The 17378-nt window shown below is 33.6% G+C and overlaps 1 protein-coding gene across 1 annotated transcript; it reads left to right on the forward strand.

Annotated features, from left to right (window-relative positions):
• Positions 1 to 848: 848 nt before the first annotated feature.
• On the forward strand, positions 849 to 2781 carry LOC133690347 (7-deoxyloganetin glucosyltransferase-like). Its single transcript, XM_062110605.1, has 2 exons — positions 849 to 1449; positions 1850 to 2781. Exons 1-2 carry the CDS (start codon positions 933 to 935, stop codon positions 2779 to 2781), a joined length of 1449 nt encoding a protein of 482 aa, XP_061966589.1. The 5' UTR covers positions 849 to 932.
• Positions 2782 to 17378: the final 14597 nt, after the last annotated feature.

Genomic DNA, 17378 nt, shown 5'->3' on the forward strand with positions numbered 1-17378 from the left:
CCAGGTGTAATAATTGGTTTCGGTGAGAATTATGTCAGCATTGAAACCTGAATTCTCAGATTGGACATGTATAACAGGAGAGGATGATATAAGGGTTGATTCAGTAGCCATCGTATTGAGGGATAGCTTGATTCAATAAGTTTGCAGGTATTTAGAAAACCTGCTCTGATACCATGAAGAACTAAGTTCTTTATTTCTCTTTATTCATCTATATTCTGAATAATAAAATATTATACAAGAACACAAAGGCCTTTTATAGACCTCTGCAAAGACTCCTAACAAAATAGGAGATAAGTCTCGTTAGTGATAGACTTTGTGTATAATAGACTAACGTAGAGTTCTTAATCACAACTACTTAGGAGATAAATATAACAATCTTCTGATAACTATAACAGTCTTCTACAGTTTGATGATGAATCTAAAGTTTTTATTATAGAAAAAGGGATGATAATAATAATCCAAACAAAAAAAAAATATTGTCTATACTATCTCCGATGGTTTCTTTGATCTAGAATTGAAAACAAATTTGTTTAGCATTTGTCAGCTTCAAGAAAATGAGTATGGCATACATGAAGATGATAAATTATTGACTATTTTTATCATGCCTTTCTAATGTCAAACGTTTGTGACGTACGGCAGCCTGACATTCAGACAACCACGAAAATTCTCCCGTTATCAACTGATACAAAAGCCAATAAATTCCATGGCCGGCCGGCATAAGTCTAGAATAATGATTTTAATTAGACTAAAATTAAAAGAGAAGATAAAATCATATTGTACCTCTACTTGGCAGCTATTTTATATATAGAGTCTTGTTGATAAGAAAATGTATCCATATTGTAAAGTGTGAGCTTCACTTTGACAGACGATATATAGTGGCAAAACAATTACTCTAAAGAAAGAGTTAGAGAAAGAAGGAAAGAGCTAGAGACATGTTTCGCAAAATCTTAGCTGACAAGCCTCATGTAATTTGTATTCCCTGTCCAGCTCAAAGCCATGTAAAGGCAATGCTTAAACTAGCAAAACTACTGCATTACCGAGGTTTTCGCATAACCTTTGTGAACACAGAGTTCAACCACAGACGCATGCTTAAATCTAGAGGTCCTAATTCCCTGAATGGCTTGCCCGACTTTCGGTTCGAATCTATCCCAGATGGCCTCCCTCCTTCAGATGAGAATGCTACCCAAGATACACAAGCAATTTTCGAGGCTTGCAAGAAGAACTTGCTAGCTCCATTTAATGAATTGCTTGCCAAGCTCAATGATACAGCATCTGCTGATGTTCCTCAAGTGACTTGCATTGTATCTGATGGATTTGTGCCAGCTGCCATCACTGCTGCTCAGAGGCATGGAATTCCTGTTGCCTTGTTCTTTTCTATCTCTGCTTGCACTTTCATGGGGCTTAAGCAATATAAAGAGCTCAAAGAAAGAGGACTGTTTCCATTAAAAGGTAAGAACAAGAATTGGAATTGAAATGACACTTCATTATGATTTTCTTTTATTTCATTTGGCCATTAGATAAATATCCTAGTAGTTCATGTGCTGCATCATCGTAGCCGTCATGCATGGAAATAAATAGATGACTACATGAACTGAGTTCTTATGGACTAAAACTTTCTAATTGAACGGTACAATATCCTGGTAGTTTATGCTAGATCATGGTATAGTACATGTACCAGATCCGTGGTTATAATTCCAGGGTAGCCCTTCGGCTGCGTAACCTGAAATTTGAGTTCAAGCTAGGGAACCTTTCTTCTCTTCTGATTTTACGCTAATTCCTCTTCTGCTGTTGTCTTCATTTACTAGCCCATAACTGGTAAGCTACATATGCATTTAAATTTTGTTCGCAGACGAGAGCTTTTTAACAAATGGCTATTTGGATCAAGTACTAGACTGGATTCCAGGAATGAAAGATATACGGTTGAGGGATCTTCCAAGTTTTCTTCGTACAACAGATCCAGATGATTACCATTTCAACTTCTGCATGGAATGTGCTGAGAGAGCATCTGAAGGTTCTGCAGTGATTTTCCATACTTTTGATGCTTTGGAGAAAGAAGTCTTGAGTGCTCTTTACTCAATGTTTCCTCGTGTCTACACGATTGGTCCACTTCAATTACTTCTCAATCAAATGAAAGAAGATGATCTAGATTCTATTGGATATAATCTATGGAAAGAAGAGGTTGAGTGTCTCCAATGGCTTGATTCCAAGAAACCAAACTCAGTAATTTATGTGAACTTTGGTAGCATAGCTGTCGCCACAAAGCAGCAGCTGATTGAATTGGGAATGGGACTTGCAAAAAGTGGTCACCCATTTTTATGGATATTAAGGCCTGACATGGTCACAGGCGACTCCGCCATATTGCCACCAGAATTTACTGACGAGACTAAAGACAGAGGATTTATTTCTAACTGGTGTCCACAAGAGGAAGTTCTCAACCACCCATCAATAGGAGGTTTCCTAACACATAGTGGATGGAATTCAACAGCTGAGAGCATTTCTTCTGGGGTGCCCATGCTTTGTTTGCCGTTCTTTGGTGATCAACAAACAAACTGTAGGTACACTTGCAATGAGTGGGGCGTTGGAATGGAGATTGATAGCAATGCGGAAAGAGATAAAGTGGAGAAGCTTGTGCGAGAGTTGATGGAAGGAGAGAAAGGCAGGGAGGTAAAGAAAAAAGTCATGCAGTGGAAAATATTAGCAGAGGAAGCCGCTGGTCCAAGTGGCTCATCATCCATGAATTTAGACGAGTTGGTGAAGGGAGTGCTTTTGAAGTTAGAATGATAAACTCTCGACACAAATAATGTATTATTTTAAATTTCTCCTCTTTGGAATGGAATCGTAAGTCAAATGAGTTTGCCTATGATTTATTTTGTATTACTTTTAAAGATTTAATTCCATGTGGAATTCAATTATTAACACTAAAATTATTGTAATTCAATTATTTTAAATTACAATATTTATGGAAATTACAACTTAGAAATGAAATTGATAAAATATAAAATGGACTCGTTAAACAAACCATTATTTATTTCATCACAAAACACCCAAGTCAGTAATTCAACATAAATTTCAATAATTTACAAATAAATACAATTTTATAAAATTCAAATCAAACTATAACATGTACAAATCATAAATCCATACAACAAGTTTGTTTGAGAAAAAATAATAAAACAAGTAAACACCTAAACAAAATACATATACTATAAACATATGCAAAAAAATTAACATTTTGAAATTGTGTTCAAATTAAAAAAAAAGAAGAAAAAGGTAGATTTGCTTACATAAGGTGGAGAATCCTCAATAAATTTTTAATTAGAACACGAATGCTGACAAACCGAATGTTATAGTGGCTGGAAAAGTTGTGGGAGGTTGAGTTGTGTTGAGATTGAGGGGGTGGGGTTAGCTATTTTGTCGCATAGAAAATTTTTACAAGGAAGAAGTAGAAATGGGAGGGGAAAGAGGAGGGTCGAGCGCCGGGTCATATATTAAATATATGGATTTAGCGATGAAATTATTCCAATGGTGACTCCATCGGTAATTCTATCGGTATTAATATCACGTCACTGTACGATTTGTTTTTCTGAATCCTACTATAATATCATCTATACTTTTATTAATATATACCGATAAACAAATTATGTCAGCATATTCATGGATGAATTGTACTGTTGGTATATTTTTATCGGTAACTACATTGGTAAAAACTTACACGCTATATTGGTCTCTCAAATTTTTTGAATTACGTTTTTATTTATCATTCATGACTTTTTTGTATAATTTATTTACACAATGGTTCATGATTTATTTGATTTGATGCGTGCATAAGTTTTTTTTATTTACATTTATTATTTTTTAATGTAAAAAAACACATTAAAAAATTTTACATGTTTAATTTTTTATCGTGTATTGGTGTTTCCAATTTGATCTTTATTCTTAAAATTTCTTAGTTTTTTTGTTTAACTCTTTTATAAAGTTTTATTATTTGTAATTTAACACCTCAATCCAATCCAATCCAAGTTCCAAGTTGATAGTGTATTGTATTTAAACAGTATTATCAAACAACACCTCGAATGTAATATTCCAGGAATGAAAGACATAAGGTTAAGGGATCTTCCAAGTTTTGTTCGGGCAACAGATCCAAATGATTGCTTGTTTAACTTTTTTTTTTTTGATAATCATAAATTGCTTGTTTAACTTGTGCTTGGAATGTGCAGAGAGAGCTTCTGAAGGGACTTTCCTTACTTTTGATGCTTCGGAGCAAGAGAAGTCCTTCACTCTATGTTTCCTCATGCGCGCCTACTAGATGGGTTCACTTCTATTACTTCTCAATGAAATGCAAGAAGATGATTTGAATTCAATTGGATGTAATCTATATATGGAAAGAAGAAGCCGAGTGCCTCCAATTAATGGCCGGACTCCAAGACGCCCAACTCAGTAATTTATGTGAATTTTGGCATCTTAGCGGACGCTACAAAGCAGCAGCTCATTGAATTTGGAATGGGAATTGATAAAAGTGGTCACCCATTTCTATGGATAATAAGGTCTGACATGATGATCAATGGCGACTCCTCAATACTGCCACCATAATTCACTGAAGAAACTAAAGAGAAGGGCTTTATATCTAGTTGGTGTCCACAAGAAGTTGTTCTTAAACATCAACAGATTGGAGGTTCTGTAACACATTGTTGACGGGGTTCAACAATTGAGAGCATTTCTTCTGGCATGCCTAGGCTTTGTTGGCCGTCCTTCGGTGATCAACAAAACAAACACATGCGAGGTGGGAAATTGGAATGAAGATTTATAGCAATGTCAAGAGAGAAAATGTGGACAAACTTGCGAGAGAGTTGATGGAAGCAAAGAAAGAAAAGGTAAGAAAATAAAAAGCCAATCCATGGATTGGAAAAAAATTAGCACGGGAGGCCACAGGTCCAATAGGCTCATCATTCATGAATTTAGACAAGTTTGCAAGATAGGATATATTAAAATAGCTGGTGCCGACAAGTTGATGGCGAACTAGCCCTAAAAAAAGAAGAAACATATAGTCTGAAATACAGAAGAGAAAGGTAAAGCATGAAAATCTGAATTAAAACTTGCCTGAATAAAAAGAGGATCTCGGATTCAATGGATATATTCATCATTCATGTATAACTAAAGATGTGGATCATAGTTTAGATGATTGATCATATTTCTGTATATTTCTGCATGATAAATATGAATTTTGATGTTTTATGAATTTAATGCTTTTGAGAAATTGATAGAATTAAAGTGAATTTTACTTGTGTTAATGTTTGTAGTTTTACAATGAAGAGTTGATTGTTGGATTGACGAGGAAATTGTGGTTAATTGGAAAGAAAAACATACCCCTACCTAAAATGAAACATCAATTGAAGAAATAGGAGGGATGAGTTTGTTTGAATAAATTGATATTTGAAGAGGGTATAATTGTAATGAATTTATTAATGGGATGATTAATAAGTAATTGGGTTTTAAGGATTTCAAGTAGAAAACATATCCTTTTCTTTTTGGTATTTTCAATCAAAAAGATAAAAGAATGGTATTATATAATATTTGTTTATGTATCGACTTATTTGCGAAAAATCAAACTAATGCAAGGGTACGAGACATTTAACATTGTGCTGTTAAAATTACAGGAGAGATTGTTGAGGGAATATTGAGACAAGATTCCACACATAGAGCTAAGATAGGCGCTCCGCCCTTATTAATTCTGCGCTATTTAGAATTGTTAAAACACCAAAATAGATTTTTATTATTCAATTGTATTAATATTTGATATTAGATTGTTGTCATGTTCTAGACTGAATACTTAGTTCTTGGTTTAAAAACTAATGCTTTGTTCTTGGGTTGGATGATTAATTCTTGGTTGAAGAACTAATACCTTGTTCTAGGTGGGATGATTAGTTCTTAATTTTAAAACTAATACTTTATTATGGGCTGGATAAAAATTAATGTTCTGTTTTGAGATAAAGTTGAAATCCTTGTCCGAGGGTTGATTGAAGGAGTGAAAGGTAGGGAACTAAAGAACAAAGCCATGGAGTGGAAAATATTAGCAGAGGAAGCCACTGGTCCAAGTAGTTCTTCATTCATGAATTTAGACAAGTTCTTGAAGGAGGTGCTTTTGTCATAAAAAATAATAATTCCATGTTCACGTGTGGATATCGTAATTACCATTATTTTTCATTAAAAAAACCTTTAATATGTCATAATTTATTTTTTACCTTCTTTTTAAAATATTTTTCCAAAAAATCCAAATATAGTAAAAAAACAATAGAAATTAAAAAAAAATATTTTTAACGTATTTACATCATTGTCGTAATTTACAATGTCTTTTCAAAAGAATTCAAAATTTACTTTCAACATGTCTATTTATTAATATACTCATTTTAAAATTATTGTTTAATTTTTTTCATTGATTCGATGTTAATACTTTTTTTTCAAATCAATTTAAAAAATATATAAAAAAAATAGTACAAAGAAACCAAAGCATAAAATAAATAAATGAAGGGACAAAGCAATTGAGAGGAAAAAATAAAATTGCATATAAATAGTGATAAAGATCTAGAACAAAAGGAGATGAGGCCAACATTGGATTCCTAACAAACAGTAAATATTATTTACCATCTCTACATAAGACTTTAAGCAATTGCAGCATCTGGGACTAACTTGCCAGAAGCAGATTACCTACCTTTCTAGCCTTCTAGGCTCCTCTTTCTGGGAAGCATCCAATGGACTTGACTGATCAACGCGTTATAAAAGTGCACGAGATGACATGCCCGCACGCTGCCGCGGGTTTATAAAACAAATGCACTTGATAGTGTTATAATTGTGAACCAACGCTAGATAAGTAATAGAAATTAAAGGTATGATGGAGTAAATATTTCATAACGAAAAAAAAAGTTGTGTTGGTGATCAAAAACTTAGAGACTGAACAAAATGATTTGTAGCAATCTATAATGTTTTGTGAGAAAAGATGCAATGCTTTCGCCATATGATTTAGCTTTTCAATTAATAAAAAAAAATTACAAAGCTCTACCAACTTAATATTTTTAAAAAAACCAACAAAGATAATTTTGGAAGGAAAAAAACCCATGAGAAAAAACGTTGTAGCAATTGACAATGTTTTGTGAGGAAAACTATAGCGCTTTTCCCAATAAAATAAAATAAAAAACCATTTAGAGAAATATTGTAGCAATCCACAGTGTTTTGTGAGAAAAACTACAACGCTTTCCTCGTATGATTTAGTTTTATTGTAATTATAATTCTTAACCAACTCAATATTAAAAAAAAAATCGACAAAGATAATTTTGGAAAAAATCATAAAACAATCACATGGGAAAACACTGCAACAATTCACAGTATTTTAAAAAAAAAATTACAAAGCTAAATTCTTAATCAGCTCAATATTAAAAAAATAATTGACAGAGACAATTTTAAAAGAAAAAAATAACAAAACAAACAGCAAAAAAAGGAAAAAAAAATCATGTTGGAAACACTATAGCAATTCACAGTGTTTTGTGATGAAAGCTACAGTGCTTCCCCACATGATTTAGCCTTATTTGTAATGACTTATAATTGTAATTCACAAAGAACTCAATATTAAAAAATAAAATTGAAAAAGATAATTTGAAAAAAATTATAACAAAAAAAAAACCACGCGGAGAGACACTGTAGCAATCCACAATGTTTTATAAGCAAAGCTACAATGCTTTCTCCACATGATTAAACTTTATTACAAAGTTAAATTCTAACCAACTCAATATTAAAAAAAAAATCGGCGAATATAATTTTGGAAAAAAATATCACAAAAAAAAGAAAACACAAAAGAAACTGGAAAAAAACCATGTGATGAAAAACTGTATCAATTCATAGTGTTTTGTGAGGAAAAACTTGTATTTACTTGTAATTGCAATTCTTAACTAGCTTAATATTTAAAGAAATAAAATTGACAAAGATAATTTTAGGGAAAAACATAACAAAAACAGAATAAAACCATGTGGGAAAAAACACTGTAGCAATCAATAGTAATTTTCGAGGAAAGTTACAGTACTTTCCTCATATATTGTAACTGTAATTTTTAACCAGCTCAATATTAAAAAATAAAATAAAAAAAGATAATTTTGGAGAAAATCATAAAAAAAAAAAACCATGCAGAGAAACACTGTAGCAATCAACAATGTTTAAAGAAAAAAAATTACAAAACTAAATTCTCAATATTAAAAAAAATCGACAAATATAATTTTAAAAAATAAAGAAATAAAATAGAAAAACTATGTGGAAAAATATTGCAGCAATCCACAGTATTTTAAAGAAAAAAATTACAAAGAAAAAATTTTAATTAGGTCAATATTTAAAAAGTAAAATCAACAAAAGTAGTTTTTGAAAAAAAAAAGAAAAAATAGGAAAAATAGGAAAGTTGAAAAAAACAGAAAAAAAATGGGAAAAGTTAGGGGGGGAAAAGAGAGTAAAGCACTGTGGATTACAACAATAATCCACTGTGCTTTTAGGTGTGGGGGAACAATGATTTCCCCACACCTTTTAGTTATATGTACTAGATGCCATGCCCGCGCGATGTCCTAGGCTTATGTCATGCTTTGTGTATTGTCGTGGGTTTGTAGAAAAAATAAAAAAAAATTATATAGAGAAAAACTGCTGCAATCCACAATATTTTCAAGAAAAAAACTACAAAGCTAAATTCTTAACCAGCTTAATATTTTAAAAAATAAAATCAACAAAGAAAATTTTGGAAACAATCATAAAAAAAACAAAAGGAAAAAAAAATCATACAGGGAAACACTGTAGCAATCTATAGTGTTTCATGAGGAAACATAAAGTTGTAATTTTCAACTAGCTCAATATTAAAAATAATAAAATCGATAAAGATAATTTTGAAAAAAATCATAAAAAAAATCATGTGGGGAAACACAGTAGCAATCCATAGTGTTTTAAAGAAAAAAACTACGAAGCTAAATTCTCAACCAGCTCAATATGGAAAAAAAAATTGACAAAGACAATTCTGGAAAAAATTCATAAAAAAATAAAAAAAAGCATGTGGGAAATACTGTAGCAATCCACAATGTTTTAAAGAAAAAAACTACAAAGCTAAATTGTCAACCAACTCCATATTAAAAAAAAATCAACAAAAACAATTCTGAAAAAAAAACACAAAAAAATGAAAAAAAAAAAGAAGACAATTTTGGAAAAAAAAGAGCAAAAAAAAATGAAAAAAAATGAAAAGAAAAACATGTGAAGAAAGTTAAAGCTAAATTCTCAACTAGCTCAATATTAAAAAAAATTCGACAAAGATAATTTTAAAAAAAATAAGGGGAAACACTGTAACAAAACAAAAACCATGTGGAGAAACATTGTAACAATTCACGGTGTTTTAAAGAAAAAATCTACAAAGCAAAATTCACAATCAGCTCAATATATAAAAAAATCGACAAAGATCATTTGGGAAAAAAAAGAAAAAAATCATAAAAAAAACCTTGTAGAGAAATATTGTAGTAATCCATAATATTTTAAAGAAAAAAATTGCATTACTAAATTCTCAACCAGTTTAATATTAAAAAAAATCATAGTTTAAAAAAATAAAAAAAGAAAACAATCTTGGGAAAAAAAAGAAAAAAAACACATGCAAAACCCAAAGAAATATGGGGGGGGGGGTGGAAAACAATGTGAGGGGAAAAAAAGAAAAATAAACAAAAAAAAAAAGAAAGACAAAATAAAAAAGCAAAAATAAATGAGAAAATGGCAAAAAAACAAAAATCAAAACAGGAAAAAAAAATAGGGAAGCCACAGTACATTTCCCACGCATTTTAGAATATTTGTTAATAATATAAATAGGGAAAAAATCTAGAACAAAAGGAGATAAGGCCACCGTTGGATTCCTAACAATCAGTAAATATTATTTACCATCTCTTTCATCCAAAACCCTAGCCATCATAATTGTCTTTGGAGAGAAAATGAAAGGTGGAGAGACAAATCCTATAAAAATACTATTCATCTTTTCCTATCTTTCTCCCATAAGAAATCCTCACCTTGTCTTTCTCTCTCTAAAGCTGAAACTTCCTCCCTTGACATCTCTTATCTTTAACCTCCATTTCCGACGATATCATCACCATTATCATCCTATCAAGTCCCTCTACAGAAGACTTTAAGCAATTGTAGCCCTGCATCATCATCAATTGAAGAGAGAGAGAGAGAGAGAGAATAGCCATTCTTCTCCTATTGAAGAGAAACGCACAGCCATATAATCCACATAACCTAATAACCTCAGAAAGTTACAAAACGAACTAGTACAGAGAGAAACCATCACAGGATGAAGTAGGACATATCTCCCCCATTGGTGAGAGGTGGCTGCACCACCACCATATGATGAAGTAGGACTTTTGGGAGCACCCTTTGAATCACGAGTTCAATGATTTAGAGATTCAATGAACATGATAGTCTTGTCTACTTCCCTTCCAACAAAAGTATTTAGCAACCTCGAGTACGATAGTCAACATCCGAGTAGTGCAATCCCATAATAAATAAATAAATAACATATCACTCTTTCTAAGAATTTAGGATATTTTTAAAAATGTTATTTTATTTGCAAATATATTAAAATTAATATCAATAAATTAAAATAATTTAAAAATATAAAAAAAATTAATTTAAAATAAAACAATAATTATTTTTTAATTTTTTTAAAAAAATATTTTTAAAATGTAAAGACAAAGAGACCCACGAGCCTGCATCTATCCCACCGACCCTCTACTCCTAATTTGTTTTACTACTCCATAAGGCATTTGTTACAGGGTTAAAATCCGTCAAGGTGTAGGCTGACGAAAAGCATTGCTGGACAGTAGTTACGGGGTGGCAGCTCGCGTGACAGTAGCGAAAATCGGCAGAGTGTGTGTGCGGCAGCACACAACAGCTAGCGCAGCAGTATGCTGACGAGAGTTGGGGCATGGGCGAGGATTGCCCAAGGCTTGACGAAACACTGCTGGGATGACACAATGGGACAGTGGGAATTCGGCAGCATTGGTGAGATCGGCAGCATCGAGAAATTCAACAGCGTCAACAAAATCAGCAGCAGGGGCTGACAATAAGTCTGGACAGTAGGCAGTCCTAGACTTGACGTAAACACTACTGGCAGGAATGGCAGCATGCATCGACAGTAGCATCGTGCATGGGCGTTGGCAGATTCGGCAGCAGTGTGCGTCAACGATTCGACAGGACATGGTTGATGTTCAGCAGCGTCAACAAAATCGACAGCAGGGGCTGACGATAACTTGGACAGCGGACGGTCCAAGGCATGCGAGGCAGTTACGCTGGCAGTGGGCAGTTGGCTTGTGTGAGAACATGCCAATGCAGTTGCGGCAGTTCTGGGAGCAGTTATTGGTAGTTGCGGCAGTTTCTTATGTGGGGAAGAAGTTGGCAAAACATGGGATAATGGGTGCTCCAGTTGTGCAGGGAGTTAGGGGTAGTTTATACTTGTAACTTCCATTATCTTGTAAATAGATAGGCTGTAAATGTGTAGCATGCAATGTGCTGGTAGGCAGTAGAGAACGGAAATGTGCATAGCATACAAGATGGACTTTGTGTAATCCTTTAGTTAAGTTAATGAAAAGGCTGGGACTTGTTCCTGTAATCTGCTGTGTTGATTCTGTTCATATTCATTAGTGTTATTCCGCTTGCTTGTGACGTTGAAAGAGTGTGGGGATCTCTTGGGTTTGTGGGACAAACTAGTCGTAGGCAAAACACGAGTGAATAGGCGAGGAAAAGGCTGAGTCTAGCAGGACTAGACTGTCGCGCGAGGTCTGTTTTCGAGAGCGAAAAATTGACCCCGTGACAGCATTTATCATGGAGGTAGCAGTTGTTGTAACCTATTTTTGGGTCCCCACAAAAAAAATAAAAATAAAAAGCCCAAAGGAGGTTAGAAAAATAACAGGAGGTAGGAGCGCTCAGAAAATGGTCGGAAAATTGGTCAAGGAGGTTAAAAATACAAAGATTTGATTTTTGACAATATATTCTTGAAGGATGAGAGCCCTGTTGAGAAGGAAAATTTGAATTTTGAGGAGAAAAGCCCAAATTTGGATGTTTATGGACTTAATTGGATTTTTATGTTTCAATTTATAGAGGATTTGATTGCAAGAAAAATTGATTTTAAGTCAATTTGGGCTTTAATTAGAAGAAATTAAAGTTCTGGGGCCACATTATAATTTTTAGGAATTTATTAGGTCCAATCAAGGGCTTAATTGCATAGATATTGAAGTTTAAGGGCCAATTAGGGACTTAATTGAGAAAATTCGAAACTAGGGACCAATTTGGAAAAGGCGCGTAAATCAGAGGGGCTGTTTTGGATTTGATCCAGGGCCAAATTGAAGAAATTAAAAACTGGAGGACTGATTTGAAAATGGCGCAGGGAAACCAGGTGACACGTCGCCTGTTACTGTTCACTTTCTTCCTCAAAAAGCTGCCCGAGTGGCTGCTTTCCAGGCGCATTTTCCGGCTCGTCTGGCCTTCAAATTCGACAAAACATGCACCAACATGTCCACCTGAAACCCCTTTATCCTGGAGAATGGTCCGGTCGGGTCGAAATATTTAGAAACGGCTCCGTTGAGTGGCTCAAAGTGGCCACCTCGGGCAGTTCACAGCCTTGAGCTGCCAAATTTGGCAGCTCGAGGTGCACACTTTGAACCAACGGTTTGGATTCCTCGAGTCGAATCAAGGGCTGAAAATTTTCCCCAATATAGAAAATATGGCCCTCTTACACCGCCTATAAATAGAATCTCTGTTGAAGACCTGGGGGGGAAGAAAATCGGGTCCAAAGTCAGCCAAAAAACCAGCATTTTCGGCCAATTTCTGCAGATTTCTTCCTTTACTTCCAACGCCGGCCGCCAGCTCCAACCCCCCCTGGGCTTTTAATTTTTTTTCTTCCCCACAACAGCTGACCGAAACTCTCAGCCTCTCACCCCACCTAAACCAGCGCCGTTCCTTCCCTCTTTTGCTTGGCCAAAGACAAACCAGAAAAGCTCATCATCTTCCTCTCCTCTCTCCCAGCCGGCTTGATTTTCTTCTTCCCCTCAACAGCCAGCAACAAGGGACAACCACCTCTCTTGCAAAAGCCAAACCGGGGCAGCCCTCTCCCATTCCTCTCATTCTCTTCCAGCAGCCCCAGCACTCTCCCCTCTCCCTCTCATCAACACAAAGCCAGCTGCAGACCTTCACCTCAGCTTCTCCTTCACTGCAGCTGCAACAGCCCCAGCAACACCTCTGCAGAGGGGAAGAGAGAACAGCTGCTGTCCCCGGTTTCCACAGCCACCGACCACCATCTTCATCCCAGCCATTCCCTACCACCTGCACCTCCATTGAAGCTGTTGTAGAGAGGGAAGGACAGTTGTTGACAGAGGGAGCAAAGGAAACAAAAAGAAGAAGCAGTGCCAAAACAGCAGGGAGGAGGAAGAAGGCCGCAGCAACGCCACCGCCAAACCGGCCACCAGCACCACTGTCAGCCCATCTATCCAAGCTCAGTATCTCAGGTAACTCTTTCCCTTATCACCGTTTAGGGTCCTCTTCTTGCATGCAGAATGTGCGCTCTGCACGTTCTGCAAGCCACAAAATAATTAGCCGGTTACTGTGCGTGCACAGCAACCCGGTTACTGTACTCATGTACAGTACCAGGTTACTGTTTGTTTCGGGCTGGAATATCAGCCCAGTCCATGCTGCTGGGCTGAGTCCAGCCCTGTAGAAAGTAAGCCCATGCTGTTGGGCTGATTTCGGCCCATTTTCCTTTTGGGCCGGGTATGGCCCATTCAAAAGTTTTCTTCAAATATGTATTCAAAAAATATGTGATTTTCTGCAAGTTTGTATTTTTTTTACTATAAAGATACAAATCCGGTATGAAAATACCCGGTTTTCATCAAGACATCAAAAAAAAATATAAAAATGAAAAAATGTTTTGTTTTCATGCATACGGCCAATACCCTAACATTGTTTTTACGTCTTTTATCTAAAAAAAACAAATATTTGAAGTTTCAAAAATGTGTTTTCGCATGGATTTCTTAAACACAACAAAAATTATTTTTCTTGCATTTCTGGATTTTACAACATGTTTGTAAAACTCCAAAGGGTATTGGCCAATATTCCAAAAATATAAAAATCTTATTTTTGGGGAATTCATCTATTATTCACCACTAATGTTTGGATAAAGAAATCCCTAAAGGACAAATATCCAAAATATTATCAGGGATAATTTGTTATTATTCACCGCTAATGTTTGGATAAAAAAATCCCTTAAGGACAAATATCCAAAATATTATCGGGCATAATTTGTTATTATTCACCGCTAATGTTTGGATAAAGAAATCCTTAAAGGACGAATATCCAAAATATTATTGGGGATAATTTGTTATTATTCACTGTTAATATTTGGATAAAGAAACCCGGAGTGGTAAATATCCAAAATAATTTTCTAGGAATAATAAATCTGCACACATCCTTGAAAGAAGCCTTCATTATAATCGATGACATTTCAATTTTTTTTTACTCCACGGTTTGCGAGCCGTGAGAGTATAAAACACTAAGACAAAACTAGGTTTTAAAGCACCCTAGATTTCATTCATTAGAGCAGACTTATCCTAGGAAACTTATGGGATTAGAGAACATCAACACCATAACAGTTATAAGGCAAATCAAACACCAAGCAGCTTACCTTAGGTAGGGCGTACTAGGGGTGCTAAAACCTTCCCTTTACGCAACCAGTCCCTTGCCTTAGAATCTCTGAAAGACCAGTTAGGTTTCCTAGTGACCATAATACTAGGTGGCGACTCCCTTTTTTTTCACAACAGAAAGACCCCAACATCAATCCCCGCTACGAAGGATGGGTCGCCGCGACGTCGAGCTCTCGGGAGGGTGCGACAGCAGTCATGAAAATCAAGCCGCACTATCTTCGTAGTCATCCTAACCAAAAGTTTGTCATTAACTATGCAAATGTCTTTAACCATCCATTTTTTTTAATTTTGTTTTTTAATAATAAATTAATTAAAAATTAAGTTTTATAATTTATTTCAATTAATTTTTAAAATTATCTCAATTTAATAATTTGGATTGCAAGTTTAACAAGTTAACTTATATTACTTTTACAATTTACTTTATATGAGGTTATTCTAATCTCATGACATGAATCATGAGTTTTGTAAGTTAACTTAGATTTACTTGGGTTATTTTTATATTATTTTTTAATATATTTTTTTAATTTTATTATTTAATATTGGATTGATTGAAAATTAGATTTTGTGATATTTTTTTATTTACTTTCTATAAGGTTATTTTAATATTATTATTTATATTGTGGGTTTGACATGTTAATTTAGGTTAATTTAAATTTAAATTTAAAATTTTTTAATTATTTTATTTTTAATATTCTTTTCCAAGACGAAATGACAATTTCTACATTCTTAACCAATACAATTATATAAACTCCATTCGATCATCTGTCTTTGATTGTTTCACATCATAAAAGACTGGAAGAACAGTGTTCCATCGCATCTCATTCATGAATTTGACAATCTTGACATATACGCTCAACCACCCACTGAATTCATGTCTTGTTTTTTATTTAAAAAAAAAATTAAATTAATATTTTTTTAGTATTTTTAAATTATTTTGATATATTAATATGAAAGATAATTTTTTAAAAATAAAAAATATATATTATTTTAATATATTTTGAAATAAAAATATTTTAAAAAATAACTGTTATTATATTCTTAAATAAACATGTACTCTTGCAAAGTTAATAACTGACAGTCCTGATTCTTGAAAAAAAAAAAAAAAAAACTTTGAGAGAATACATTTTTATAAAGTCAAGAAAGTAGAAAAAATCACAAGAGAAGAAAGATCGGATTTTAGCGGGGTATGTTGAAAGGGAATAAGCGGGTAAGAGAAAGTGGTTAACTCATCAGGGAAGAACTACACGAAACCCACGTCAAAGAAGCATTAACTTCAACATTCTCATCACAAGAAGAGATGAGCAAGAATATACATTGTATTTAACTCACTTCAGGATAATAGTTGAAATTCGTAAATGTCTATTATGGGTGCTTAATGTTGACGGTCTGATGACTGGACATGAACCTCTATTCACTTTTAGAAAGAAAATGAAAGGTATGATTTGGGATTATGGTAGCGGTGATGGTTTAAAATGATTTTTATTTAGAAATGTATCAAAAAAAAAATTTATTTTTAAAAAATTATTTTTGATATCAGCACATCAAAACAATCTGAAAACATAAATTTTTTTAGTTTAAATAAAAAAAACTCAAAATTTTTAGAAACATGATTTGCACCGCTTTCTGAAACCCACCCGAAATTGATCTGTCCTCCTTCGTTTCTTTTATAATAGACAGCATAGTTATAAAATCTTAACTCAGTGGTTTCATTCTATGATCCGTTAACTTGGAGTTCAGCCCTAGCTTAGTTTGGTTTTGAATGGTTGAAGAAGTTGATCGATGAAACTTGAGTGATTTGATGAGAATTTGCGACCTAAGCAATCTAGTCAATGTTTTATTAAATTTATATATAAAAAAAACCGTAGTTTTAATTTATATCAAGAACTAGCTGTGTAGCTGCTCTTTGCTCGACAGACAATATTTTCATCAATTTACTTTTAGATTCACCCCCTTTAAATGGCTGAAGATTGAGAAATTATTATAATTTTATTTTATTATAGTAAAAACTAAAAGAGCCAAGGTTTTCCTTTAGCAATTTTCGATGTTCATTACTGCTCATCCTCTTATACCTTGGATTTCAACAGTGTATTTTTTTATAAGTTTTTAATTTCATCATCAAACTTTTATTCTATATAATTAAGTTCGAACCGAGACAAAGAATTAAAGTTTAAAATATGAGTAAAATAAAATAAATAACAAAAACACAATGCCTTTCATTGTGGTGCCTGTCTGTATATGTATATATTGAACTAATGATTGCTTAGTGATCTTATTTTTCCCGAAGGACAAAACATCATATTTACGTTCAAATGGTTCAATGAATTTGGGTTCCAGCTGACTGAATCCCTTACAATCACTACACGCCACGCTTCTTTTCATGAAAAATCTGGCCTAACAAGTCAAAGGTTGAATAACTTACTATCATTTATGGGATATTACAAATTTAAAGAATGATGTAGAAAAACTAATTTTGTGGAGAAAAAAGATGAAATATCTTTATTGATGGCTTGTCATGCAATAAGAAAAATATGGTATTTAGATACAGAATATAGCAATTATATGAATGTAGATAAATTAATATTCTCTAAATTAGATGAATCTTATCAAGATTTTGTACCTCTACTTGGCTGCTATTTTATA

Source organism: Populus nigra, chromosome 3, assembly GCF_951802175.1.
Source record: "Populus nigra chromosome 3, ddPopNigr1.1, whole genome shotgun sequence".
Lineage (NCBI taxonomy): Eukaryota > Viridiplantae > Streptophyta > Magnoliopsida > Malpighiales > Salicaceae > Populus > Populus nigra.